At 31.2% G+C, this 27,365-nt stretch overlaps 6 protein-coding genes and 1 non-coding gene across 7 annotated transcripts; 1 reads left to right on the top strand and 6 right to left on the bottom strand.

Moving 5' to 3' along the window:
* Positions 1-493: 493 nt before the first annotated feature.
* Positions 494-3,463, bottom strand: LOC124934441 (acyl-coenzyme A oxidase 4, peroxisomal-like). The gene is made up of 13 exons (XM_047474974.1): positions 3,312-3,463; positions 2,905-3,009; positions 2,683-2,789; positions 2,522-2,599; positions 2,323-2,446; positions 2,155-2,228; positions 2,018-2,077; positions 1,832-1,941; positions 1,591-1,750; positions 1,382-1,458; positions 1,116-1,287; positions 840-932; positions 494-752 (listed from the first exon to the last, which is right to left on the bottom strand). The coding sequence occupies exons 1-13, from the start codon at positions 3,337-3,339 to the stop codon at positions 618-620; spliced, it is 1,323 nt and encodes a 440-aa protein (XP_047330930.1). The 5' UTR covers positions 3,340-3,463; the 3' UTR covers positions 494-617.
* Positions 3,464-5,816: 2,353 nt separating this feature from the next.
* On the bottom strand, positions 5,817-7,752 carry LOC124934425 (selT-like protein). Its single transcript, XM_047474956.1, has 4 exons — positions 7,520-7,752; positions 7,376-7,449; positions 6,928-7,246; positions 5,817-6,142 (listed from the first exon to the last, which is right to left on the bottom strand). Exons 1-4 carry the CDS (start codon positions 7,694-7,696, stop codon positions 6,023-6,025), a joined length of 690 nt encoding a protein of 229 aa, XP_047330912.1. The 5' UTR covers positions 7,697-7,752; the 3' UTR covers positions 5,817-6,022.
* Positions 7,753-7,931: 179 nt separating this feature from the next.
* On the bottom strand, positions 7,932-8,003 carry TRNAG-UCC. Its single transcript has one exon. It is a non-coding gene; the product is annotated as a tRNA-Gly (tRNA).
* A 1,402-nt stretch (positions 8,004-9,405) lies between these two features.
* LOC124933437 (myb family transcription factor PHL7-like) lies at positions 9,406-10,418 on the bottom strand. Its single transcript, XM_047473840.1, has 5 exons — positions 10,305-10,418; positions 10,113-10,229; positions 9,988-10,045; positions 9,836-9,905; positions 9,406-9,714 (listed from the first exon to the last, which is right to left on the bottom strand). The coding sequence occupies exons 1-5, from the start codon at positions 10,411-10,413 to the stop codon at positions 9,412-9,414; spliced, it is 657 nt and encodes a 218-aa protein (XP_047329796.1). The 5' UTR covers positions 10,414-10,418; the 3' UTR covers positions 9,406-9,411.
* Positions 10,419-11,579: 1,161 nt separating this feature from the next.
* On the bottom strand, positions 11,580-12,589 carry LOC124933720 (PHD finger protein ALFIN-LIKE 3-like). The gene is made up of 4 exons (XM_047474159.1): positions 12,490-12,589; positions 12,371-12,403; positions 12,002-12,224; positions 11,580-11,901 (listed from the first exon to the last, which is right to left on the bottom strand). Exons 1-4 carry the CDS (start codon positions 12,587-12,589, stop codon positions 11,580-11,582), a joined length of 678 nt encoding a protein of 225 aa, XP_047330115.1.
* Positions 12,590-18,191: 5,602 nt separating this feature from the next.
* LOC124935775 (E3 ubiquitin-protein ligase APD2-like) lies at positions 18,192-20,411 on the bottom strand. Its single transcript, XM_047476198.1, has 8 exons — positions 20,052-20,411; positions 19,866-19,972; positions 19,654-19,779; positions 19,480-19,576; positions 19,307-19,381; positions 19,137-19,219; positions 18,546-19,060; positions 18,192-18,480 (listed from the first exon to the last, which is right to left on the bottom strand). The coding sequence occupies exons 1-8, from the start codon at positions 20,275-20,277 to the stop codon at positions 18,405-18,407; spliced, it is 1,305 nt and encodes a 434-aa protein (XP_047332154.1). The 5' UTR covers positions 20,278-20,411; the 3' UTR covers positions 18,192-18,404.
* Positions 20,412-21,836: 1,425 nt separating this feature from the next.
* LOC124935809 (3-phosphoinositide-dependent protein kinase 1-like) lies at positions 21,837-25,638 on the top strand. Its single transcript, XM_047476236.1, has 11 exons — positions 21,837-22,124; positions 22,734-22,914; positions 23,077-23,129; positions 23,275-23,376; positions 23,446-23,554; positions 23,745-23,823; positions 24,194-24,359; positions 24,716-24,850; positions 24,928-25,019; positions 25,092-25,314; positions 25,397-25,638. The coding sequence occupies exons 1-11, from the start codon at positions 21,963-21,965 to the stop codon at positions 25,478-25,480; spliced, it is 1,386 nt and encodes a 461-aa protein (XP_047332192.1). The 5' UTR covers positions 21,837-21,962; the 3' UTR covers positions 25,481-25,638.
* Positions 25,639-27,365: the final 1,727 nt, after the last annotated feature.

Genomic DNA, 27,365 nt, shown 5'->3' on the forward strand with positions numbered 1-27,365 from the left:
GAAAAAAAAAAAAAAAATACTTGTATAAATAAAATTCTAGTTTATTTTCAAAAGATACATGAATAAACAAACAACATATCATCCAACATACCTTTGAAGATTCAAATGGAACTTGATCCAGAAATTTGTGAAGATCCGATCAGAAAAATGAATAATGTTACACCTTGACATGGTCAAATATGAAGAGACTTATTAATTACCTTTCATTTAATTTTGAGGTAGTTGAGAAATTAAGTGAAGTTTTGAAAAGTAAATGATAAATTAATAATGAATTGATATAGGGATAAGGATGGGGAAGTCTGATGTAGGATAATAAGGATGCTGGTAATGTTGCCCTTATATAATTTCTTGTATTTTATTATTACATAGAAATTTGTTTTTAGTGTATGAAAAACTGGTTTATAGCTTTCAAATAGGGTTAATTGTAGATATAATCTATCAATTATAAAATTAAGTATATTGAAAAATATGAGAATTTGGTACAAAGACTTAACCATAAGAAGGCAACAATAATTTATTTCAACCGTTCTTAGTCAAGTGTGAAACTAAACATCCCTTGATTCTTTATTTGACACGTACATATTTGTATATATATAACAATAATATCGAGTTTCAAATTAGATACGACTCTGTCGAGTGGAAGCAGCAGCTGGCTTGAAACTAGCGATTCCTGTCACCTCCCTGCCCGCAACTAACGAGTTTATATCAAAAGTGCCTTCATACGTGTAAATTGGCTCTAGATCACAGAATGCCTAAAGGAGCACCAGATAGATAATTAGAAATTATGAATGTTTTATCAGAATCAACTCTAGAAACTATTAACAAATTCATTTTTAAACCTTAGCGACCAAGAAGTCTGACAAGATTCCATTGCCACCAAGTAATTCACGTCCAAGTGAGAGCGTTTCCCTCGCCTTTTGGGAAATCCATGCCTGAATGTCATAAATTTGTCAATAATAATATGCATTCTCAATTAGAAACACTTTCTCATTCTCAATCTTGATCTAGAATAGACCATGTTTGATAACGATTTCTCATTCAGATCCAGACCCAGAATTCCATGCCTGAATATCAGAAATCCGATATCAATGAAATAGTTATTTGCTTATACCTACCTTTCCCAAGCTAACCCGACCAGGTGTCATTTGACCTTTATCGTATAACTTGCAGAGTCTCCAACCTAGTAGTTGCATTGCCTGAATATTACCCAACATCTTAACTAACTTTTGTTGGCTGATCTGGAAACTCGCTAATGGTACTCCAAACTGCTTTCTCTCGTTCAAGTACCTTACAATTTACACATTTAGCAGGGTTTTTTTAGTTAAGACAAATTTGTAAAAACTGAAAATATAACTACTATAGAGAACCCGAACTGTCATACCTGTGACACATATCATAGGCCCCCATCGTCATGCCAATGGGTTGCCAGGCAACCATGAGACGTGAGACAGCAAGAATCTATAAAGAACAAACAGTCAGTTTTAAACACAACTGCGAGTCCTATCTTAATCTTCTATCCCCATTGGTATTGATAAAACTGCTCAATGATGAAAATTCATGAAAACACTAAGAAATTTGTTGTTTCCTAACCTTATTTGTATCCTGGAATGAATTGGCACCTGGTAATCGGTCCTCATCTGGCACAAAGACTTTATTTAATCGTATATCTCCATTTTGAACAATCCTAAGCCCAATCTTGTTTGCAATCTTAGTAACTTGTAATCCAGGGGCATCTTTTTTTACCAAAAATCTGGAACAGAAAAATAATATTTAAACATTCCATGGGAAAATATAACAGAACAAAAGGTTTTTCTTGACTCTCTCAACTTACGCATTCATCTGATCCGAGATTGTATTCCTAGCAAAAATAACCAGCAGGTCTGCAAACGTGCTGTTCCCTATCCAGCGTTTTTGTCCTTCCAGGATCCAACCACCGGAAACCTGATAAAAACAAGATTTAGAGCGAAAAGAGAGGTGGTCATGGAAACAACACACATGATTATATTTGCTATAAAACCTTTGTTGCTGTTGTTTTCAAGGAACTCGCATCACTTCCATAATCAGGTTCAGTAAGACCCTAATAATAACATGTGAGGAATATTTAGCCCTTTCTAACATTTTATAACATGACCAGTTAAACATATTTATCCTCACCCAACAAGCTATAGTTTTCAATTGAGCTAAGGAAGGTAAATATTTCTTCTTCTGATCTTCAGAACCCAAAAGTGCTGCTCTTACAAAAACAAATGCAAAGAGTAAATCATATATAATATAATCTGAATGCAAATTGTCAAAGAAGTACCAAACACACAAAAAACCTACCAATTGTGGACATTGCTAAAGAAGAATGCACGAGTATAAAGGTGGAGCAGCTAGCATCAACACGGGCAACTTCTGCTATAGTGATGGCAGCAGCAGTAACAGATAAACCAGGACATCCATAGCCCTAGAAATTAAATCAATTCAATTTGACTGTTTATTCGCCATTTCCATAAAAGGATCAAAAGAAATCAAGAAATACCTTAATTGTGGCACCTGCAATGCCCATAGCACCAAGCTTGGGTACTATATGAAATGGAAATTCAGCCTTCTCCCAAAACTATAAAATCAAAATCAAATGTCTAAGTTTATGCAAACCAAAACCAAAGAAACATAAAAAAGTGTCGCAAATTAGATAAATACCGGAACGATTATTGGGGCTATCTCCTTTTCCATACACTCCCTAACTCTTAACCGTGCAGACTGCTCCTCGGAGCTCAAAAGATCATCAAACAAGTAAAAATCAGAGGCTGCAGTTTAGAAGTTAAACTGGTATTAGGTCAACATATTTGAATCAATGTGTTCATAAACATAAGCTCAAAACTGCTTGTCCCAATTCAATATATGAGTAATAATGAATCTCACTGCAAGGAGGGAACGTTGTCATTGGAGTTGCTTGTGGGAATGCAACAGAAACATCGAGTGGCGGTAAATCAAAGTAAGAACTTCTAACGACCTCTTTCTGTTCATCTGCAAGTAAAATCTCAAGCTGATCAAGCATGTAGCTGGATATGAAACACAAATTAACCAAAAAAGGAAAAACGAACTCGATCTCCGGCTATTATTAACGAAAATAAATCCAATCAAATCAAAGTGCTTATGAACTAGTATTCAATCTCAATCTACTCTTTGTTCATGCAATATTTTAAAGTAAACGAAATTCAGTTTCATTCTCTCATTCTTATCATCATTAGATTGAAATCTAATGATGATAAGTCTGCTTTAAACAAAATCATACAGTGTTCATAAGAGAGAAATATGAAGAGAAACACCTTGGTTTTCTGAAGATCGTGCTCCCATGGCTTCTTAAGGTGGAGAGAGATAGAAATCTCGAAATCTGGAAACCAAATGGAAGAAGATCTTATATACATAGAAATAGTATTTTTTATTTATTTATTTAAGAAACACAATAATAATATTAAATGAAAATGCTATCTTTTTATTAATTGTTTTGTAAGAAAATGATGATACATATAGATAGGGTGGGCACACTAAACGAGAATGACTTATTTGTTTATTTTTATTTTTATTTTTATTTTTATTTTTTACTAGTTATCACAAAAACCTATAAATCAGAAAATTTTAAACTTAATATATATTAATTATTATAATATGTATATTTTATTTTTTTATGAAATGTTATTATGTAGTTAATGACTAAATAATTACATAATATATAAATTTTAATATTTTTTAAAAAATACAGTATATAATAAACTAGAAATGATTGGGATATGAAATTTCGGAAAAAATGTAACTGCACAATCTGATTGCCCGAAAAAATAATAGAATTTTTCTCTTTTTATATAAATTAAATGATTAGTTTAATTCAGTTTATATTCAATTTATTTATTTTATATTATTTTAATTATTAAGAGAGTATGTTTTATTAGGTTTTTTTATATTTATAATAATATTTAATAACTAATATTATATATATATATATATATGCGATGTTATATATATTTTTTATTAATTTAATTTTAAATATTAATAAATTATTTAAATTAAAAAAATAATTTATTTTAAAATAAAATATATAAATATATTAGATTTTTAAAAGGTCATATATATTAAAAATAAATAAATAAATTTAAACATAATGATTAAGCATGTAATGAAAAGAAAAGTTTTAAAAAAAATACTTGATATTGTAAATTTCAAGAAGAACAATTAAATCCTAGACTCTATTGTTTTTCTGAATTAACCATAATGCGTCATAATATTGTGAATCGAATGTTCAATTATTTCTCTTAACCAGATAATCCATCGAAAATAATTAAAATGATTATCCTAATATGTAAGGTTGTCATATCACTGTAATAATCTAAACTTCTCAGCAACTACTCAAAGGCTAAACATCACTCAATGAATCTAAGTAATACTGCACAAAATACTCTAAATACTAGTCACCCCTCGACAATACAAAAATAAGTGAGTTGCATATTTAACTTTTGTGTGACATACAATAACGACTAGTCATAATATTAATTTTTTTTCATGATCATTAGACATCCATTATGAATAACGCTTTATCCAAAAACAAATATCTTAGATAGAATCTTTAACTCCTAAATTTTTTTCTAACAAAATTATATATAATAAACTTAGCGATTAAGCAATACCCCGTATGGAATTTTTTTATATTTTGTCAACGTATAACGTCTTGGTCAGACGGTAACATTTGTTTGCGTCATACTAATAGTAAAACTATATTGTGGGACGAAATATTTCATAATGTTTAATTTTCTTTTATATCTAATTCGGTTAGCGAAACGGTATGATTAAACACGTCCTTAGCATTTCTACATATAACAATGGAAGCAATCTTAGGATACATTGCATTTAGACTTTTGTCACTACATCAAATGTCGTTCTAAACTCTAATCGAAGAATTATCCCCACAATAAATATATTAGTTTTTATTATAAATAAATAAAATGACATTTAAAAACTTGTTATTTGTCTTTTTTTTTTATTGGTTTATATTATTTTAAATAATAAAAATTATATTATATTATTTTAAATAATAACTAAAAATAAGATAAATATATATATATATATATTTGTGTTTGATATAATTATGTTGTACATCAAACCATTATTAAAGTTTGGTTGCATTCATGCATAAATATTAATACATATAATTAATTGGCTTATTAATTATTAGCCAAATAAAGTTAATTTAAAGTTTGGTTGCATTCATTCATAAATATTAATACATACAATTAATTGGTTTATTAATTATTACCAATATAAGGTAATTGAAGTAACTAAATAATTTATATCAAATTCAATTTAAAGCCTACAAGACGTGTCGGAAAAGAACTTACAAAGCAAAAACAAAATTGATCACGACTTGTTTAATTTACATTTGTGTTGCTTTAACACTAATTTTTATGGATTTTTTTAAGAAAAATAATTGTTTCTTATTTAAATAATTTTGTCCTTTTTGAATTATAAAAAATGGATTATAGACCACATTAATAAAAGATTCATAGACCACATAATTATCAAATCATTCATAATTAAAATACTTTTATTATTATTAAATTTTGATTTTAAATATAAAAAAAAATTTAAGAATTAGTTCTAAAATATCTCAAATAACTTTATTTTTATCCAATTTTTTTTATATATACTGAATATTTGTTAAGCATCATTTTCTGGCAACACTTCCATTGATGAACAACAAAACCAACTCATAGAAACCACACAAAAAAAACATTATTAATTATATTATTTAACCATAATTGTTCAATAGGCAAAACAGCAAGGAAATAAAAAACAAACTTACTAATACTGTAACTGTTCTTACAGCCAGAGTTAAACAATAATGTATAATCTAACATGTTTAGGGTTCATGGAAAAACATTAAAATTTTCTGACTTCTATTTGATTTTATGATCACTCCTCCTCCTTAACAACAATCATGTCAGATGAATCTTCTTTTTTTTTGTGGGACTTGACAAATGATTCCTTCCTAGGACCAGAGGTTCTCGCCCGGGCCATCCAAAATTCCCCCATTCGAAACCGTTTTACCAACTAGATCTTTCAACTCTATTTCAGAAGGGAACCGGTGTTCCTTCAGTTTCGAGAAAACCTGCAAAGGGCATAACAGAAATGAGAAAACACATCCATAAATGACCTAATTCTACATTTATGAAAAGCATTTCACATCCAAACAAGGGTTTCTTGATAGATAAAGAACTTCAGTATAACCTGCAAAGGGCATAACAGAAAACACATCTATAAATGACCTAATTCAGATTATATTTATGAAAAGCATTTCACATCCAAACAAGGGTTTCTTGATAGATAAAGAACTTCAGTATAACCTGCAAAGGGCATAACAGAAAACACATCTATAAATGACCTAATTCAGATTATATTTATGAAAAGCATTTTACATCCAAACAAGTAAGGGTTTCTTGATAGATAAAGAACTTCACTAAAACCTGCAAGAAAACACATCCATAAATGACCTAATTCAGATTACATTTATGAAAAGCATGTCACATCCAAACAATTAAAGGTTTCTGGACAGATAAAGAACTTCAGTAAAACAGTAAATGACACTAACTAATGGAGGATGGAAGTGGGGCTTTATCAATTCACCATTACCTAATTCAGATTACATTATGAAAAACATGTCACATCCAAATAAGTAAGGGTTTCTGGATAGATAAAGAACTTCAATAAAACAGTAAATGACACTAACTAATGAGGATGGAAGAAGGTTTATCAATTCACCATTACCTAATTCAGATTACATTTATGAAAAGCATATCACATCCAAACAATTAAGGATTTCTGGATAGATAATGAACTTCACTAAAACAGTAAATGACACAAACCAATACAGAAGATAGAAAGGGAGGGCTTTACCAATTCACCATTACTGTAAACTTCAAAAGCACCCGAACTTTGAAGTGTGGATTGAAGAACATTTCCAAGAAGCCAAGCAGTTGAAATAGTACCAAATCTATTTGCTCGTAAGGTATAGAACCATCGAGGAGGTGCTACAAATCCCAACCTAGGAAATATCTGTTCCCCTGCCATAACAATTCCAATAACTCCAAACTGAAAAACAGGTACTACTTTACTCAACAAACGTTTCGGAAGTGGAGGAGGATAATTTGCTAGAACAATATTTATCCCAGGAAATGATGTTTGCAGCATATTCTTCATTGTCTCTGCTGTCCCTCTGATTTTTAAGAACTTCAAATCAGTAAAATGCACTAACAATGAATCATGTATCAAAACAAACAGTCTAGTCTAATCATACTTATGCTAATTAACAGGTTTCAATCGATAAGAATCTATAATAGTGAACCTGTATGAGCAAGAGGCGCAGAAATTGATGTTGACGGTGTTACCAAAACCAATTGCTCCAACTCCATTTAGTTTCTGCAAATTGATGAATTGAAAATATATAAAACGATTAGATGAATAACTGAGGAAGTGGATCTGGACTGACCTGCGATGCTGTAAAATCTAGGGTTTGTGGAGACGGCTGGTGGTGTGGTTTATCGTGATGATGATGATGGTGATGATGATCGGGCTTGGGAGGTGGACGAGGACCAAATAGGTTAACGATATCTGTACAGAAAAGAAAGAGCGGTAATCCAACCAGGAGAAGCTGAAATTTGTCCATGGAAAGAAGAAGAAGAAAGAAGAAGAAGGTCTAGAAAGAGAGAATGATTAGAAAAGGCAATTTCAAGTATAGTTTATGATGTGTAGTTTGGCTAGAAATTCTTATGGTGATATTTTATTTTAACCCCTTAACTTTATTTGTATATTCATATTAGCCCCCATTAAAACATTATTAACTTTTTTAATACATCTAGATCTGGATTTTACAAAAATAAAATAAAAAATAAAACAATTAATGCGTCTGCCGGGAGTCGAACCCGGGTCTATTGCTTGGAAGGCAATTATCCTAACCGTTGGACTACAAACGCTTGTTGAATGTTTAAACTTTTCTATTTTAGTTACATGAAAAATATATAAAAAAATTAGTTATTTAATATGATTGAATTAGGTCGGCAAGGTAGTTTATCAAGACGATCAATAGTAGCTGGTCGAGAGGATGGGAGGCAGCAATGAGAATGTTTTGCGAGTGACGAAAGCCTGATGGAGCAATGTTGGATGGAAATAGTATCCGAGAAATAAGTGTTGGCTAACTCTTTGACAATAACCCACTATACTTTAGAGGAGGCAAGAGTTACATGAAATTTTTTATCTACTTTTTATAACAACATGATTGATTTTAAGTTATAGTTGTAGAATTTGTTTTATAAATAAAACAAAATTTTAACATTTTTCGTTTATATCCAAACTCAACGATTTAAAAATATTTATGTTAAACTCTCAATTTGGATTGAACAAAAAAAAATATTTTTTTATTTGTTTTAATCTAGATATCTCAAAACATACTTTAATTCTACATATATTCATAAATTTAATAATATTTTTCATGTATATTTAAATTTAAAACATTATTTAATTTAAATCAATATTTAAATTAAATATTTGAACAAAAAAAATATGTTTCAAATGAATTTATAAATATTTTTTAATTTAAATTAACTCACCAAACAACAAAGGTAAGGTGACAAAAAAAACGATACCGTGTTTACTTTTCATATATATTTTCAGTTTGTGGCCAATATATAGTCATACAAAATGATCAAAATTCATTCTTATTGGTATTTAAAATAAGATTTCCTAAACATAAATATATGCCACTAAATATCGACACTTAAAATAGCGTCAGAAAAAGTAGAGTCGAAAAATATTGACCTACACATAGAATGTGCCGGTAAGGGAACCAACACACATAAAATTACGTCGGTAAATGATAAATATGTGCCGATACAAAATTTACTGACACAAAAAATTAATCAATTAAGTTAAATAAAAGTAATTCCAAACCTCCTTTTTTCCATAGTCTTTTAAGAATTTCAACTTATAATTAAAAAGGATTATCAAACCTCATCTTATTCAAACCAAAACCGCAAGAAGAAAATCATTAATATTATATATTTGTGCACTAAACTTATATAAATGTCAAATAGCTAGCTTTCAATTATAACGGAAAATCAAATAATATGCCTCCTCTGTTTGTTGTAGAGTCCGTTTGAGATAGTTATGTTATATTTTCATATGATATAAACAAACACGAAACATAAACAAACAAAAAAATTGACTTGGCCCAATATTATATTAAAACAGCTTCATTACTTGATGCACAAGTTACATGACACAATGATTAATGTTCCTTATTTTGTAGTGCAATCAATATATGATTGTCCATAGATAGATAGATATGCATCTTGATCATAAACAAAGTAGAGATTATTATTATTACTAGTTGATGAAAGAGTTGAACAAAGAAGGAAGGATGAAGGGAGATTGGCAGGCTGAGAGAGCTGTACTCCAAGAAAAAGATGATTCGTTTTCCGAGTTTTTCGACACTTCCGCTTTCTTCCGCCTCTTCGCAGCACCTTCAAACTCTTCTTCTTCGTCCTCTTCGGATTCTTCCTCGTCGCAGAGAGAAGGAAGACACGTCGGGGAATTCAGCTTGACTGTTTTCGAGACTCTGTTTTCGTCTTTGATCCTATCTAGGTATCTTCCTTGAGCTTCAATCTTCGTTTTTAAACTTCTTTGAACCTTTTTTTCACGAAAATTTAAAAAAAAAATGAAATTCTTACTTAAAAACGTCTTAAATTAAAGTTAAAACATAAAATTCGTGTAAATTCCAAAAAATAATATAAAAAAATAACATTTCTACCTCATTCTGATCATTCAAACGCATCTGGACTTGTTTGTACAATTGTAATGCTTCGTTGAGCTGAGCACCTCTATAATTAACAAGGAATAATTTAAATATTAATTTAAATGATTTTTTTAAAAATATTATAAAAATAATTAATTAAAACTGACGAGGTGACGCTGAAGTTGGGTAGTATTTCAGAAACACTTCGCTTCTCGTATTTTCCCCCTGCTCGAACATATCAATTATGTTAATAATATTATATAGGAAGATTCAAGAAAGTTCTAGAACATACTGTTGGAAGATTCTGGAATGAATTTCAACATCCTATACTTCTGTAAGTGACTTTTGACATGGAAGATTGTAAGCCCCTTTACCCCCATAGCTCTAAGTATGCCCTTCGGTGTAGCCCCTGCCATTAATTAAATTAATTATTATCTACGAATCGGGTCGGGTCGAATCGGGTCGGAAAACTTAAGAAACTTACTATCAGGGCCACCAAGCTGGTTGACAGACCTCTCAAACAGTTCATGAAGCTCCTGGGTCCATTTCAAACGTTCTTTAGCCGACCCTCCGTCGGGTCGACCCGAACCCATTTTGCTTTGAAAATATGTGGGCTAATGATAATAATAAGCAAAAGATATAGAGAGAGATGGTTTTAGTTATTAGGAACAAGAAAGATCCTTTATTACTTATAATACTAAGAACAAGAAAAAAAATGTTTGAGAGAAAGTGGTGGAAATTTCTGTCGATAGATACTAAGAACTAGTTTGATTTAAAAAATTTATCATGACACTATTATGAAAAAACAATGAATAATCTAACAAATTATCGAGTTCATTAAGAAGAACTTATAACTCTTTTTTCAGAACAAATATCAAAAAGACGTATAATAATAATATTATGAATGTTACGCATTAAATGATTACGATCATTGAACATTCGACGATATCTCTTCAACTAGATATTTTACCGGAAAATAACTGAGATAATAACCCAAATATGTATTTATATTATATCAACTGCCTCAATTCAAACTTTAGAGTAACTAACTATAGACACAAACATCTCCTAAAGAATTTTAATCATACTTTACAAAAGATTAAAAATATTAGTCATCATCATTGTCAATGCAAAAATAAGTGAATATTCGTTTTTACCTTCTTATAACATATACGACAACTCAATTTACCAATTTAATTACTTTTATTAAATTTTTTAAAAAAATATTGGTAATTCAATCTTTAAAAAAATCAAAATAACTACTTCTTTATCTAATAATATTAAAAAAAAAACAAGATCAAACAAGCTATAAGATATTCATAGGTAGAAAGATGCTATGAAATGTTTGCATATTGTATATTTTATTTTATTTTTGGACAAAACTATGCACACACAAGTATTTTTTTAAACTCAATGTGAATGGATTTTCTTCTTTGTCTTCCTCGGTCGGATCATCCTCCTATCAAATTATGATTTTGTAATCTATTTATAGATAATATATTCATAAAACATAGTAATATGTAACCAATATTATTGTCATTTAAAGAATATAATAATAAGAGACTTTAATCTATTAAGAAAAAGTGTCAATTAAAAATCAAAACTACTAACAACTCGAACTACATATGAACAACTAACTAACGACAATCCCCTTGCCCGGGTGGTTTCTTTGAACGTTTAATTTCAACACACGACGGGCATTTAAACATTTTAATCATACTCGAACTACATGATATAAATAACTAATGACACCTCGATCCTATTTTGAACCCCGTATGCTCAATCCCCTTGGTCGGGGTGGCCTCTTGGAGCGTTCAATTCCAACACAAGCCGGGCATTTAAATTTTTTGATCTTATCAGCCTTAGCCTGAGTTACTTTCACACAATTTCCATGATACCACACCTCGCACATATCACACGCGATCCAAAACTCCCCTCCATTGTATTTTTCCCCACAAGAGCCACAAATATCATCCTTATTATCATCATCATCATCCTTATCAACATTATCATCTTGTTTCTTTAGGGAAATCAAATTGTGAAGTGTAGGCATTTCATTGATCAAGTTGAATAATCGATTCCTAGTAAATTAATAACAAAATGGAATGAAATGAAATCAATCAATGATGATCATAAATAACAAAAGATAAGTAAGTAAGTAAGAAGAATAAGAATATATACCTTTCCTTATAGTCGAAATGTAATGCGAAACGAAAAGCTAAAGCGATCAACCAACAATCAGTGTGCAATGCGATTAAAGAGAGCCAATCTTGACGTTTCATTAAATCTCTACCAACAAGTAACCCTAATGTTGGTTCAGGAAGATCAGTTGGTACTTCATCTGTTGCATTACTAACTCGCCAGCTTCCGTCTGAATCTCCATACAGACACATGTATTCGTTTTCTATAAACACAACAAGTATCGAATCTTTGGATATCTTGATTATCAAGAAGACTAGCTAATCGATCGCAACTTACTTACAGTTCAAATCTATCGATAGATCGAAGAAATAATGAAAGAAAAAGATTCTTTGATAATATATACAGTACCTGGATCGCAGAGGTTAAAGAATTCTTCAAAATCTGGAAACGTAAACAGTCGATTACGATCGACTGGAGATTTTATAGTAGGCCATAAAGAAATATGAACGAAAGATTGAGATCCTAACCTGTGGTCAAAGCACGATGCACGGCGCCGTATCGAACGCTGTAGTCTTGGAAGATTTCTTCGACCGTGTTCGGAGATGGATCGGGAAAGTTTGCAGCCATTTCTCTACCATCATTTCAAATTTTCAAATATATATATACATGCCCAATTACTGTTTTATTTTAAAAAAAAAAAGCTCTTAAAAAAGAACTAAAGTGTTGTATTTGGGAAATTTGACGAAATAACCCTGATAATAGGCTTATTTCCAAATTTAGCATAGGCATGATAAATTTTGTAAAATTAACCTTTTGTCATGGGTAAAAGACAATTCTACCCTTAATTAAAAATTTGGGTTATTTATGTTTCTTTTCTTCTCTCTTCATTCCCTCTCAGTTTCTTCTCGACCGACCTTTGGTTTTCCTTTCACTCCTTTCAGTTTCTCCCATTTCAGTTTCTCCCCCGACGATTTAAGCGAAGCAACGAAACGAATGAAGCCGATAGATCAACTCCTCGAAACAACGCCCCGGAATGCTTTCATCATTTCAGGTGAGTTATGCCCGTTTTTCATCGTTTTCCTTGCAATAATGCTGAAATGAAAGATTGGTATAGAGTTTAGGGTTTGGTTTAAGATTTTAAATGGTGGCTGAATGGTTTAGGGTTTAATATGCATTTGTCGTAGGCGTCGCAGGCGAAAATGCATATGTCGCAGACGAATATGCATTTGTCGCCTGCGAATATGCATCTGTCGCCTGCGAAAATTGCGCATCTGTCGCCTGCGAAAATTGCGCATCTGTCGCCTGCGAAAATTGCGCATCTGTCGCCTGCGAAAATTACGCATCTGTCGCCTGCGAAAATTGCGCATCTGTCGCCTACGAAAATTGCATTTGCATGTGTTGAGTTCTTGTTGTTGAGCAAAAAATGAAGTAAAATTGCATTATGGAGGCGTTTGATAACAACAGCGCAAATAGGGTGGAGGGTGCGAGTTATGGGGAGGAAGATGTGGCGACAAGTGCTGTTTTCTCGCAACTAGTAAATCCTCGTGAAAGATAAAGGTTTTTGCTCATGAGAATTGGGTGCATTTATACTTAAAATTTGTTATTTCTTTCTTATCATTGGTGATAATAATATCTTAGTTGATCACTGAAAATCATATATATATGTGTGTATATTGGATCTATGTCTCTTCTACGTACATTGCTTAGAGAAATCTTGTCAGTTGAACTAGCTCCATAAAGGTTCACAATTCATCTAATACTCCATAAGTTCAGTCATTCTACAATTGTTGCATTATGTGTTGACTCACTTCTCATTTGGAATCAGATAAATCTGGATTTTAATCTATGATGGAAACTAGCTTGACGATAGCTGAGTCTTTGTGATAGTAAACTACTTATTAAAACAGGACAGACACCTTTTGTTTTTGTTCTTACACTGGGATATTGTAAAAGCAACAAGTTAAAAACTGACATGTCCACTACTTTAGAAGCTTTAGCGATTGGTGATTCAACCGAACTGTATGAGGTTGCAATTAGTATAAAAAGAACCACATCTTTGAAACAGAGGAAATAAAATCTTCAAAAACTACACCCAAAAAAACAAGTTTTACCCACCTGAAAGAGAGTCATTAGAAACGAGTGGTGAATTTCTCTTCCTTTTACCCCATCTGGAACTATGTTTTTTCTCAAGGATATGTTCCAAATAGCTATACATCAACGCCATAAACTTAGCAATCACCTGCATTTATAACAACAACGGAATAATCTCTCATTGGAATGACAAAACCCTTAAAAATGTTTGATACTATATACTTACCAAAGTTTCATAGCATTCTTGATTTATTCAAGAAAAGTAAAATAAGAACTGCTCCATGTAAATTGTAACAAACAAGTATAGGATACAACAGCATATAAAGGAGCCATGAGAATGATAACCAATATAGCATTTTGTTCCTTTCGTTCCCTCTAGCATAATATATGTGTCAAGACTAATTTAATAGAAACCAACAATGTAATCACCAAGCAACAAGTTGTTGCAATATAAGCCATTTGTGTTGAATGCATCTTTCCTTAATAACTGAGAACCTGCATTATAAATTTGAAACTTCAACCCTTAATAACTAGATTTGTTGTATTATTCACAGGTAGATTTCAGAAAATTTCATGAGATTCTAAATCTAAAAGTTAGAAAGAAAAGTGTATGATCAAAATAACTAGGATTCCGAGTAGAATCGCGCAAACAGCGAAGGTTGTGAACTCCGACAGGCGAAAAATGTATTTTCGCAGGCGACAGATGCATTTTTCGCAGGCGACAGATGCATTTTTCGCAGGCGACAGATGTATTTTTCGCAGGCGACAGATGCATTTTTCACCTGCGACAGATGCATATTAAACCTTAAACCATTCATCTACCCCCCAAAACGCTAAAATCCTAAACTATTATTCCATTTCAGCATTAATGCAAGGAAAACGACAGAAAAATGAGCATAACTCACCTGAAATGATGAAAGCATTTCGGGGCGTTGCTTCGGGGAGTTGATCTATCGGCTTCATTCGTTGCTTCGCTTAGATCGTCGAGAGAGAAACTGAAATGGGAGAAACTGAAAGGAGAGAAAGGAAAACCAAAGGTCGGTCGAGGAAAAACTGAAAGAGAAGGAGGAGAGAGAGGAAATGAAATAGAAATAACCCAAATTTTTAATTAAGGGTAGAATTGTCTTTTACCCATGGCAAAAGGTTAATTTTGCAAAATTTATTTTGTCTATGCTAAATTTGGAAATAAGCCTATTATTAGGATTATTTCGTCAAATTTCCCTTGTATTTTACTCTAATATAATATTTATTTTATAAAATTATCTATTATATTTGTAAAAGAAAATAGTAATTCACTCTCATTTCATCTTTTCCAATTAATCTCACAAATTAAATATTTTGGTAAGATATTTAAACTATATTAGAAATATTGAAATACGTGTATCTTTTCAAAAAAAAATAATATTCAATTTAATATATAAATATAAATCTATTCGAATTTTTTTAAATATATTATTTGATTGAATAACGGTTAGTCACTAAAAATAATTTTTGACAAATTCGAAAAAATACTTGATTTTTTAAAAAAAAAAAATACGTTCAAAACTTAGATAAATATTTATTTCATTTATAAACATGACAAATTAATTAGAAAAACGAAAAAGATACGTTAAAATAAAATAAAAAAATGAACATTTTGTTTATTAAAAAAAATCTTGAATGACTCTCATATGAAACCATTTGAAAACTACTTAAGTTAGGTACATGTAATCAAATAGCAATTAAGTCTATACATATAAAATAAAAGAGTTATACAGCAATTAATCTAGTTTTTTTTTAATTAAATAAAATATAAAAATTATATTGTTATTTTTTAGTGTAAAAGGTATTCATTTACTTCTTTTTTTTTTTTAAATGGAATCAATCCATCTAACAGTTATAGTCAATTCAAAACACACCAAACCAAATTGATGCAATATATATAAGTTATGTATGGCCATTTTCAATTAACATAATGAATAAGTTATTACTATTTTGTTTTCTTTGACAATAAGATTGAATAGAAGAAAACAAAGGTGATGAAGAATAATATTCAAATTATCAAAAAAAAATCTAAACTTCCATGCATATTAAAACTATTCTAATTTCTATCGATCGATATTCACCATCTATTCACATATTTTGGTTGGCTCGGGTGCGGATCTTGGAGTTACAAGACGGGCATCTATAATAATGGAAGCACTCGGCCATTGCTGGAGTAACGTCGACACATTTTCCATGGAGCCAACTTTGACATATATTACAACCAACCCAAAACTCACCTCCCTTATAATTCGCTCCACATTTCCCACACGAACAAATATCAATAGTACTCAATTTCGCCTCGAGATCAGCCTGCCCAGTTGGTTTATACTGCGGTTTGAAATACCCGTATGATCTTCTTCTAAATACAAATTTGTTAACCCCACCAATTTTGATTATAATTGGACTTAATTTGACTTCCATAGGCTTCATTCCTGTAACAAGTTGGGAGATGGGGTGCATTCCATTGATCAAGTTGAACAAATTCTTCCTTTCATCGCGGTTAAGATGCGACGCAAGATAGAAAGCTACAGACAACAACCAACAATCGCTGTGCGTTGCGAGTAGAAGAAGCCAGTTTGAACGAGTCAAGCCATCTCTAGCTGAATTGATTCCGATTGCTGGCTCTGGAAGATCCACTGGTAATTTTTCTGATGGATAATCAACTCGCCAAGTTTCGTCTGGTTGTCCATATAGACACAAGTTGTTTTTTTCTGTATATCATAATTCATCACAATTATTACTCAATCTTGATTATCAAGAATATATATATATATATATATATATATATACCTGGTTCGCAGAGTAGATGAAGTGCTTCAAAGTCTGCAAATTAACAACATATAAACACGGCGATTACACGACTTAATTACTACTTAATTACTATTAATTAGTACCTGTGGTTAAAGCTTGAAGAATGCCGGCATGACGACCGCTATAATCTTGGAAGATCTCTACAACGGTGGACGGACCAGGACCAGCGTATTCATCATAGTAATGTGTCATTTCTATATCAAAGACTCCGACCAAGAACAAGATGAAGAAGAAGAAGAAGGTGGTTTAGTTAGGCTCTGTTTTTCCTTAAAATCTGGTTTGAATCTTGAAATAGATCCACGGCTATGTTATTTTTCTTTTCAGTTTCTTTGTTTTTATCTGTTTCATGGACTATTTTTTTTTTTAAAGTTAACTGAATTTTGAAACCTAAACCAAACAAATCATTTAATCAAAATAATCGTTTTCATTCGAATGAAACTTAAAATTTTAATTGTGCAATATGGGTATCAAATTATTAAAATTATAGTCTTTTAAATTTTTTTATAAATAGACAAAAACGTTGTTTTATCTTATTTTAATGTATCATTTTCATTTTTTTAATTAGTTTCTCATGTTTTTAAATAAAATGATATTTAAAGACGATTTGGGCGTATTTATTTTAAATTGGTTATTGTTTTCGAGAATCACGTATTTTAGTTTGTTAGAGTTAGTTTGGTTGACTAAAAAAATATTTTTTAACATTTTTTTAAGAAATATTTGATTTTTTAAAAATAGAAATAGAATTTGTATTATGTTTAGAAAAAATTCATAATAATTTAACTTTGTACACGGTTTATCAATTTAGAAGTATTTGTATTTTAGATTGAGTATTTTTTTTAGATATATTTGTTCACAACTGACAAATATGGTTTGAATGTTTAAAAATGTATAATATGTAGGGGAAATGAAAAAAGAAAGAAAATTGTTGTTTTATTTTTATAAATGTGATAAATTAGTTTAAAAAACAAAAATAATATGTTAAAATAAGAAGACTGATGAGATAGTTAGCATTTGAATATTGAAACGGTCGATGATATTAACTTTGTTTCGAAAAAGAAAATGTTAATACCTTCATGATACAGTAAGTTTATTTATTTCAGAGTGTAATATAATCTCGAGAAAGTAATGAAAACAAGTTCATCAAATATGTAATTAAATTAAATTTTCAATACATATAAGTTAATTTTGAATATGCAATTAAATTAAATTTTCAATAATTTGAGACAATTGAATGGTAAGTAAACCCCGTCACAGTCCAATTCTTTTGTCTCTAGTCTATACAGATATTTAACAATGGAGAGACCAAAATATAAAATTGCATTTATAGTGTTTTTTTTAAAAGGATATATCATAAACATGATCCAAATTTACAAATCATAATTCAGATCAACAAAACATCTTACTTTTTTTTTCGAGATTTCGACACTTGAATTCTAATGAGTGGGCTAAATATACGGTTTGGAGACAAAAATTGTCAATTAACAAGATCCCGAGCAAGAAATTTCCTGAGATTGGATCAAACAGTAAAAATCTTTCGCACCTTCTTTATGTTCCTACAACAGATTGGACAAGTACCCGCAACCTCTGTAATTCTGCATATTTACTACATGTCAAACATCAATTATAGTAAAAAAAATGAAAAATAACACAATCTTACCTCGATCCGCATGTGAAACAAGCAACACAATGTCCACAAGGAAGAAAGAAACAGTCTCTAGGAGCATCAAAGCAGCTTGCACAAAGACGACGAACATTATTGCTGTTATACTCCCCATCCTTCACTGGTTCTTCGTGTTCTTCGTCGTTATCTGAAACTGAATCGTACGAAGAACCCCAACTAGACAAATCAGAGTCTTTACGCGCCAGCAGAGGAGCTCTCTGATCTTGCACTATTCTGTCTAGACTCCTCGATTGAAAATTGTTCAGATAATGAAAAGCCCAAAACATGACAAAACTCATTCCACCTATGCCAACAACGTATGTTATCCATCTCGGTCCATATGATAGTTTAACATACCAATCATTACCGCCAACAGATTGAGAAGTCAAAACAGCTGAATTTCCGCTAGGGAAAAGCAGTTTTAAACTACAACTTCTACGAGAAACAACACAGGTGTAGTACGCCTCACTTGTATTATACAAATAACTCTTTACACTGATATTTACATTCACCTGTTACATTTAAGTTTAGTAAAATGAAAAATCCATAACTAGTCTAGAAACCAAACAACAGCTATATAAAACACACCTGCACATCTTCCGAGTTCAAATTACCCACTGCTACATAATAAGTCGATTTTTCAGTAATAGACTGTTGGATGAAACCATTTCCTATCGCAATAGACTAACTGAAATCAGTTTACAACTCAAAGACTCAAACCATAACTGTATGTTATTGAATTCATTCTCAGTTTTCACCTTTAATGACATTCCATGACAATGTGCTATTGGTATAAGCCGGGTCAGCAATCCACTCTTCTAAGTTTTCACTCCCTGTTCATTTCCGTGTTTTAAGCATTTATTAAAAAACAGAGTATATTGCACATATGAACTCAAAAAGCCTAGCCAGTTAGTACTAAGAAGAGGCAAACCTTTGGATACTATAAGGATTAAGGATAACGAGCTGGAGGAGGCGACGCTATACGATATATTAATTTGAGATCCTTCATTCAATATATACATCCACTCCTGAAACACAAGTAAACAGAGTTTAAACATTGAATTATAAACTTTTTCAAGAAACGAAAAAGGGTAAAATGACTTGCCTTGTAAGTGCTGGTTTGAAGAATGGTGATATGATTCTCGGACCAAATCTTAACAACATCGAGAGGTGGAGTACTGTACAATCCATACAGAACTGGCCCAGAATCTGCCTCGTTTATTTGCTCCACCTGTTACTGATTCATTCAATTGAGAACAACCAACACCAGCAGGGAAATGAAAATGACAAAAAAACGTGAAGTTTCCATTAAATTACCTTTATGTGATCCACAAACCAAACGTTTGGCTTGATTAATATAGAAGAATTTGGTGTTAATTGTAAGTTGGAAGCACCAAATACACCCAAAATTAAAGTCATTGCAACTGAACAAACAAGCAAATACAAAAACTATCAAGTTCCTGAGATGGTTTAAATAAGGTAAAAAGTATTTTAGCATCGTACCGAAGAACCAGAAGGTAATGAGTACGACGATGCAGGACCAAGTGTCTTCCCTCAATGCCCTGCGATGTTCTACATTATGAGAATGCTCCTGCGATGTTCGATCGTTCTCGCGCCTCTCCACAGCCGCCACCGCCGCCTCCTCCTCATGCCTTACCGGAGAAGAAGTGGACGCCTCGTGTGACGATGAGGAAGATTCTGGTGCTGAGGATGTTCGTTCCGGGTCCATTTCCAGGGAGAAAGAAATAAAGTCTGGATTGGATGAAACCCTAGCTCTATCTCTAAGTTTCGGAAATCAAACAATTCCATCGAAGAAGATGAAGATGAGATAGAGATTAGTTTGAGTTCATCGGTTAGTCATTTCTGAATAATGAATTGGACCGGTAGCTGAGCCGGCGGCGGAAGTGACGGTTAGGTTGGTTGTTGTTACATACCTAAATTCTTTCATTCTTTATTTATTTTGGCTCAACATACCTAAATTCACTACAACTATATTTTTTATTCCCTTATTTGAAATTGAAAAAAAAAAACTTGTCACCAACCAACTTCAATTAAGAAGAATATGAAGTCTCACAATTGATCCATCTATATTTAGTACTTTGAGCTAATTGTTTTTATTTTATAATTATTCTTGTATAGGATATAAATAGTTATAATTTTGGTTCATATTATTTAAAATTATGTTGAAAATTAATTTAAATCATCTTATAAATTAGGTACAAGAGAATAATTTAAATTGATCTTCCAACCATTATATTGACCTAATTTGAATAGAAAAAACATCTGATTTATAGGTTATAAAATTGAAGATATTGTCTTAATTTAATTTAAACTACCTAGTAAGATTTGATATATATTCTATTCAAATAATTGAATTAATTTAATATTCAATTGTAATATATTAATTAATAATTTGATTAATAAGAATTTTTTATAAATATTCCAGCTTGATTATACATTTTTATTTATTAAAAAAATTTGTTTGAAATATCTTTTAGAAAATTTATAAATCAAAAGAATAATTTGTGTAATCTGATTGGCTGAAAATAAAATTATCTCTTATCTCTCCTCACAATTTTTTTTTATTATTAAATATGATTAGTATATGAATAAGGACTGGGAGAGCATTGCCAAGGACATTCAAATTTCGAAGTAACAACACGTGAAAAAACAAAATTATCATGTAAAAAGAAAAAACAAAATTATCACGTAGAAGGAATATTCGGACCATTATGTCCCGAACATGGTCATTAACAAAGTTTTATCTCTTTAACTTATTTTTTTTTTCATTGTGTCTTATTTTTTTCAAGTGGAGATAAAGGTAGTTGCAAGTCCATCATTTTTGTTATTATTACTCTTAGTCTATATATGTAAGATAAAATATTCAAATAAATATCTTATCAATCAAATATAATCCAATGTAATAGGATTGAATGTAGTTTTAACTATACAAATATATATTCACGTGTAAACATTTAGTTAAAATGATCAAATGTAACATTATTTTATGAAACACATTATTCATATAATCTTTTTTAAAATTGTCTTTTGTATATTTTATAAATCTTCACATTTTCTTAATTATAAAAGTAAGAAGAAATTTAGAAAACAAAATACTTATATCAAACTATTTATATTATAATAATAAAAATTAATTTAATTAAAATAGTCAAATAAAAATGTTTAGTTGAAAATAATTTAGTTTGAAAAATAGTTGCAATAATAAAGAAATTATAAGAGATATAATTTGCAACGGTCTAACTTCCTCTTTTGTCTGAGAGAAGGACGCCCAAGAAGAAGGATGGATTTGTATATCTATTTGTAAGGATTATTAGGGCACAAATTTGTATGAATGTCTAAAGTTCCATTCTTTGGGTTTGGGTGAAGATTAAATGCTACAATTAATCGACTACAATGGAGGAAGAATCCCTTGCAAAGCTAACTATTCAGACCAATTCTTCTAATGGTCGTAACATTCCAAGATCTAAGAGTTTCGTATACAGAGCACCGCAAGAGAATTTCACCATTAATGACTTCGAGTTAGGAAAGATCCATGGCGTTGGTTCTTATTCCAAGGTCAGATCATTCAACTCTTTCCTTTTATATATATATATATATTGCTCCACCCCAAACGCATATTCTTTGTGAGAAACCGCATCTGTAGTATATTAGGTGGATTTGTGTCTTAATATGTTAAAAATGAAGCCGATTGATTACCTTCATTGGTCCCAATATGCTGTCTGCTCTTATGATTCTGGCATTATTAAACCACCTCATGAAGGAGATAAAAAGAAATTTGGGTTCACCATAAATGTTTCAAATTGAACTTGTTCTCCAACATCCAAAAACAGCAATGGGATTATCAGCATTGCTGAAAAACCAAGGCATTTAAAAGGAGAAATATTGATTGGAAGCCAATTGAAGGGAATCATGTAAATCTGCAGTGGAAAAAGGACACTAGTGGTTTAGTAAGAGCAGATGGACACTATACCTAGTTAGCCTCAAGCTAAATTTTGAGAACCTTCCCCAAAGAATTAGGGGTTTTTCGCTATTAGTTATCTATTTACATTCAAATATCTCGGTAATTCCCTTCCTTAATTCTAGTAATGCATCAACAACACTAAGCTGTCATGGTTTCTTTCAGCTTTAGTTTAAGAAAATTCATTATCATGCTTCATTTATCAGGTTGTTAGAGCTAAGAAAAAAGACACGGGAGTGGTGTATGCATTAAAAGTCATGGATAAAAAGTTCATCACCAAGGAAAATAAAAGTGCATATGTAAAGTTGGAGCGGATTGTATTAGATCAGTTGGATCATCCGGGTGTTGTAAGGCTATATTTTACATTTCAAGATGCATCCTCCCTATGTAAGTTGTTAAAGCTTTAGGTACAATTTCTATTCCCCAGCTTTGTCTAGATCTCTTCGCATATTCTCTCGATGATTAGGATAACAAGTTAAGTAAAGTTTTTTTTGTTCTTTTTTTTATTTTTGTTAACATTGCTCATTTCTTTCATTATCATACAAGAAGACATGGCACTTGAGTCCTGTGAAGGTGGAGAACTTTTTGATCAAATAATCAGGGTGAGCAAACTTTATGGATATATATATTTTCTTCTTTACTCTGTAACTGCTTTTGTGAATGAGACAACATATGAATTGGATTGTTCTATTTAATGATTCAATGCAGAAGTAATATTAGTATACCTGACATTCTGTAATTTCACAGAAGGAACGATTACCCGAGGTAGAAGCTTGCTTTTATGCAGCTGAAGTTGTTGATGCTCTTGAATACATACATGGCATGGGATTGATACACCGAGACATCAAGGTAATCAGTTTCCATAAATGGGATGGCTGATATGGGTATCTTTCGAAAGTTGACAAGTTATAAATGCAGCCAGAGAACCTGCTATTGACAAAAGATGGACACATTAAAATTGCTGATTTTGGTAGTGTGAAGCCTATGGAGAACAGTCGAGTTAAAGTTCTACCAAATGCTGCATCTGGTGAATTCCCGCTGCCTATTTTGAACATTGATTGACCTTTCAATTAATTTATCTGGTGCAAGATGATGCCATCCAATGTACTGTTATTGAAATCTTCATGCTTCATAGGACTAACAAGAATGAATAAAGTCTTTCAATGTGTTCGTTCACACACATATATATTTTGTTTGTTTGTTTTTTCTGTTTTCAGACGATAAGGCCTGCACCTTTGTCGGAACAGCTGCTTATGTTCCTCCTGAAGTCCTTAATTCTTCTCCAGCAACTTTTGGGTAAGGGATTTTGATACAACTAACTACTTGCTATCTTTTCTACTATTTTTTGGTGGGCTATTTGGATGGAGAAGACCCTTAGATGTAGTTTTGATGGGAATTACAGACCGGCTTCAAGACTGAAAAGTTTGTTTCTTAACATTCTAACTTCCATTGCTAAAGGCTACCAACCTTTTTGACAGCCTTAGGCACTGTGCTTGGTGCCCTTTTTCTTGCGTTGTGTGTTTCTTTGTCTTTGTTGTCTTTTATAAAATTGAATTTTACTAAAAAACAAAAAGATAAGGAAATATAGTATTAATTAAGAGCATTGAATGAACTTGTATAGTTAGTTATATTATCGTCTTATGCTCGTTTGAATATTTGAAAACAGAAACGACCTATGGGCTTTGGGATGCACTTTGTACCAGATGCTTTCAGGAACTTCTCCTTTTAAGGATGCAAGTGAATGGCTTATTTTTCAAAGAATTGTCGCCAGGGATATTAGATTTCCAGATTACTTCTCAAATGAAGCCAGGGATGTCATAGATCAGTTACTGGTACTTAACTAATTTAGCTACATTGATATTGTAACTTGTTATCAGCTTGTCTATACTATTAATCTTAGATTCAGTTTTCCCGTTTCAAATAATTAATTGTTAGGATTATTTCTGGTAGGAAGGAAATCATGTTTCAATTGATATGCATGTCATCTCTGGTTACATTTAGGAACTATAGATCCATCTCTAATCAGTAGTAATTAATGTGATCCCACCCATTTGGAAACACTTGTGCTTTTGTTTCGGATATGTTTCTAGATTAGCTAGAGACATTGAAAATTCATTTAGTTACTGCCAATAAATTTCCAGATATGATACAAAAAGAAATATTAAGCATGTAACATGATGATATATAGCATGTTGAGCCGAGAAGGAGACCAGGTGCTGGAAGTGATGGTTATGCTTCACTGAAGAACCATCCATTCTTTAACGGAATAGACTGGAAGAACATAAGGGCTCAAACTCCTCCAAAACTTGCTCTCGATAAAAGAGTTTGTGTCTTTGCCTTCACTTTCAGTTGCAATTTATCGATGTTTAACATTCCTGACTCAACTCTCTTTACTATTAGGCCCAACGAGGTGAGGGTGAAGGTTCTGATTCACCTTCGGGATATGGCCATATAACTCGGCTTGCTTCCATCGACTCTTTTGACTCAAAATGGTAAGTCTCTGGCATCTATTATTTGGTGTTAAAAGATGTGAATAATTAATTGGGAGGTGTATTTTTGAATAGGCAACAGTTCCTAGAAGATGGAGAATCAGTTTTGATGATCTCAAAGGTGAAGAAATTAAGGAAAATAACAAACAAGAAAGTGCAGCTTATCCTTACAAACAAGCCAAAGTTGATATATGTAGATCCTTCTAAATTAGTGGGTAAAGGAGATATACCTTGGTCAGATAATCCCAATGAGCTTAATGTTCAAGTCATGACCCCTTCCTATTTCAAGATATGCACTGTAAGTTATGCACTGTTAAGTTTTAACCATATTATACCATGCTAAATGTGAATTCACGTTTCTTTTCTTCTCGCAAACACAGCCAAAGAAGGTGTTGTCGTTCGACGACGCGAAACAGAGAGCTCATCAATGGAAGAAGGCAATTGAATCTGTCCAGAATCGGTGATTCATTTCTATTTGTGCTTGCTTTCGTTTCTTCGACTCAATATTGAGATTTCACCAAGCTTTTTATAGAAGCTGTTTATGTTCCTCCTCCCTTGGAATATTGTTCTTGATATGTTGTCTCATTATATTTGTATTTATTCGAACAAATTTATTATTGTTTGTCTCAACTTAAAAGAGTAGGATAGTTTTTTTTTTTTTAAAATAGAAAAGTGGGTTAGAAAGATTCAATGAAATTTGTGGGACATCTTTGAATAGGGATTTGAAGGGTTTAAAACTGAGATGAGAGCCTAGGTTCTCTTAATAAAAGTTTTACTTTTATCAGATTTGGATTCTTATAAAAAAAAATAAAAAAAAGACTATTTTAGAGAATACTGTGCAAAAAAATACTAAAATTTGGGTATCTATATGATATATTTATTTACCAACGGCTAATTTTTTTGGTGATTATATCGTATTTGAACTTCAATGTAAGATCATAACCCCCAACAGTTTTATATATAAAGAGTTTAAATCACATTTAAATTCACTCGCATATAGAAAATAATTTATTTTTCTTAAAAGATTTTTTCATAAAATTTATTCGGGGGCTAGGATGATAACAATATAAACAAACAAAAATATGTTAATTTTTAGCGACGAAAAACTATCAATAACGACAGTATATTTTTGTCGTTATTATCGTTTACTATTTCGGACTACATAGATGATAGATCCAACATGGTCACGTCAATGCTGTTTATCAGAAATTTCAAATTTGGACTATTTTATTTTTAATATTTTTTAGATATGAGATAAAATATCTATTTTCTAAACTAAAGTATAATCAATTGAATTGGTTATCAACTTTTTCTTCTTTTTTAAATTAATATATATTCATAAAATAAAAGTTATAGCTTAAGAAAATATTTTAATTATAAAATCATAATAAGTACCCATAAATCAATTTCAGATATTTTAATTATATAATCATAACAGTTATATTCAGATATTTTTAAATTTTCTGAAAAGGTGTAACAATTTGATTAAAAAATAAAGTAACTCTAATATCTGGTTTCTTTATTGAATGTCCAATATTACGAAGCCTTCTATGTGACTAGATCTAATGGATTGTGCGGATCTGTTGTGGATTATGTCGAGATATATTGACTGGTTTGGTTTTGTGGATTTTAGGGGTGAGAATTGGTGCGAATTAATTTCATTCTTATTATGAAAGAAACCGTTCAAAATTCAAATAATCAATATCAACAAAGTTATTTTCATGGTGCTCTCAGAGCTTAATTAGAAAACCTGTGTAGTATAGTTTAGTTTGGAGGATCTCCGAGCTCAATAATTTAGTTTTTTTTTTATGTTTGTTGAACTGTTTTTTTTAGTTTTCTTAAGTGTATTTTTGTAGTTTTGTTTAAATACTTTCATTTATTTATTGTATAAACCTTTTAAAAGAAAAGAAACATGCATATTTTAATTGAACCATTTTTTATGATTTTATTTATATAAATAGATAATGTTACAAAAATACACACAAAGAAACAAACATGACGAAAATAAGAAACAACAATATACGCCAATATACTACTAAGTACTAACAACTCAATTTTCAATAAAACGGGCCACATTATCAAATATTGGGTCATGATTAAGTTAGTTAATGATGGAATTCAACTATGTAAATTTCTTATACTAATTGGTGTTTCGAATTGATCATGTCAATGAGTATTGTGGTTGGTGGTGTTTGATGAAGTGGACTTCCTCATAACCTTCTATACAAATATGAGAAGTTGGTGATGATGGAAAAAAAAAATCCAAATATGCCTAAAGGAAATAACTCTTGAATGATGATGATTACAATGGTGAAGAGCTACAATGCCATGATGGGATTGATTCTCAAT

Source organism: Impatiens glandulifera, chromosome 4 (genome assembly GCF_907164915.1).
Source record: "Impatiens glandulifera chromosome 4, dImpGla2.1, whole genome shotgun sequence".
NCBI lineage: Eukaryota > Viridiplantae > Streptophyta > Magnoliopsida > Ericales > Balsaminaceae > Impatiens > Impatiens glandulifera.

Excerpts from the sequence above, each read along its gene's own strand:
- LOC124934425 (XM_047474956.1), bottom strand. The coding sequence starts at position 7,696 with ATGGACAAATTTCAGCTTCTCCTGGTTGGATTACCGCTCTTTCTTTTC. Across the intron at positions 7,450-7,519 it reads TAGATTTTACAGCATCGCAG|AAACTAAATGGAGTTGGAGC; the intron begins GTCAGTCCAGAT and ends ATCAATTTGCAG. Across the intron at positions 6,143-6,927 it reads TTTACAGTAATGGTGAATTG|GTTTTCTCGAAACTGAAGGA; the intron begins GTAAAGCCCTCC and ends TGCCCTTTGCAG.
- LOC124934441 (XM_047474974.1), bottom strand. The coding sequence starts at position 3,339 with ATGGGAGCACGATCTTCAGAAAACCAAG. Across the intron at positions 2,600-2,682 it reads TAGCCCCAATAATCGTTCCG|TTTTGGGAGAAGGCTGAATT; the intron begins GTATTTATCTAA and ends TTGATTTTATAG. Across the intron at positions 2,078-2,154 it reads TGAAAACTATAGCTTGTTGG|GGTCTTACTGAACCTGATTA; the intron begins GTGAGGATAAAT and ends TGTTATTATTAG.
- LOC124935775 (XM_047476198.1), bottom strand. The coding sequence starts at position 20,277 with ATGGACCCGGAACGAACATCCTCAGCACCAGAATCTTCCTCATCGTCA. Across the intron at positions 19,973-20,051 it reads CATTACCTTCTGGTTCTTCG|TTGCAATGACTTTAATTTTG; the intron begins GTACGATGCTAA and ends TTGTTTGTTCAG. Across the intron at positions 19,577-19,653 it reads TTCAAACCAGCACTTACAAG|GAGTGGATGTATATATTGAA; the intron begins GCAAGTCATTTT and ends CTTGTGTTTCAG.
- LOC124933437 (XM_047473840.1), bottom strand. The coding sequence starts at position 10,413 with ATGGGTTCGGGTCGACCCGACGGAGGGTCGGCTAAAGAACGTTTGAAA. Across the intron at positions 9,906-9,987 it reads CCCAACTTCAGCGTCACCTC|AGGTGCTCAGCTCAACGAAG; the intron begins GTCAGTTTTAAT and ends TGTTAATTATAG. Across the intron at positions 9,715-9,835 it reads GTTTGAATGATCAGAATGAG|GTTCAAAGAAGTTTAAAAAC; the intron begins GTAGAAATGTTA and ends CGTGAAAAAAAG.
- LOC124933720 (XM_047474159.1), bottom strand. The coding sequence starts at position 12,589 with ATGGCTGCAAACTTTCCCGATCCATCTCCGAACACGGTCGAAGAAATC. Across the intron at positions 12,404-12,489 it reads GCATCGTGCTTTGACCACAG|ATTTTGAAGAATTCTTTAAC; the intron begins GTTAGGATCTCA and ends TTACGTTTCCAG. Across the intron at positions 11,902-12,001 it reads CATTTCGACTATAAGGAAAG|GAATCGATTATTCAACTTGA; the intron begins GTATATATTCTT and ends TTAATTTACTAG.
- LOC124935809 (XM_047476236.1), top strand. The coding sequence starts at position 21,963 with ATGGAGGAAGAATCCCTTGCAAAGCTAACTATTCAGACCAATTCTTCT. Across the intron at positions 22,915-23,076 it reads TCAAGATGCATCCTCCCTAT|ACATGGCACTTGAGTCCTGT; the intron begins GTAAGTTGTTAA and ends TCATACAAGAAG. Across the intron at positions 23,555-23,744 it reads TCTACCAAATGCTGCATCTG|ACGATAAGGCCTGCACCTTT; the intron begins GTGAATTCCCGC and ends TTCTGTTTTCAG.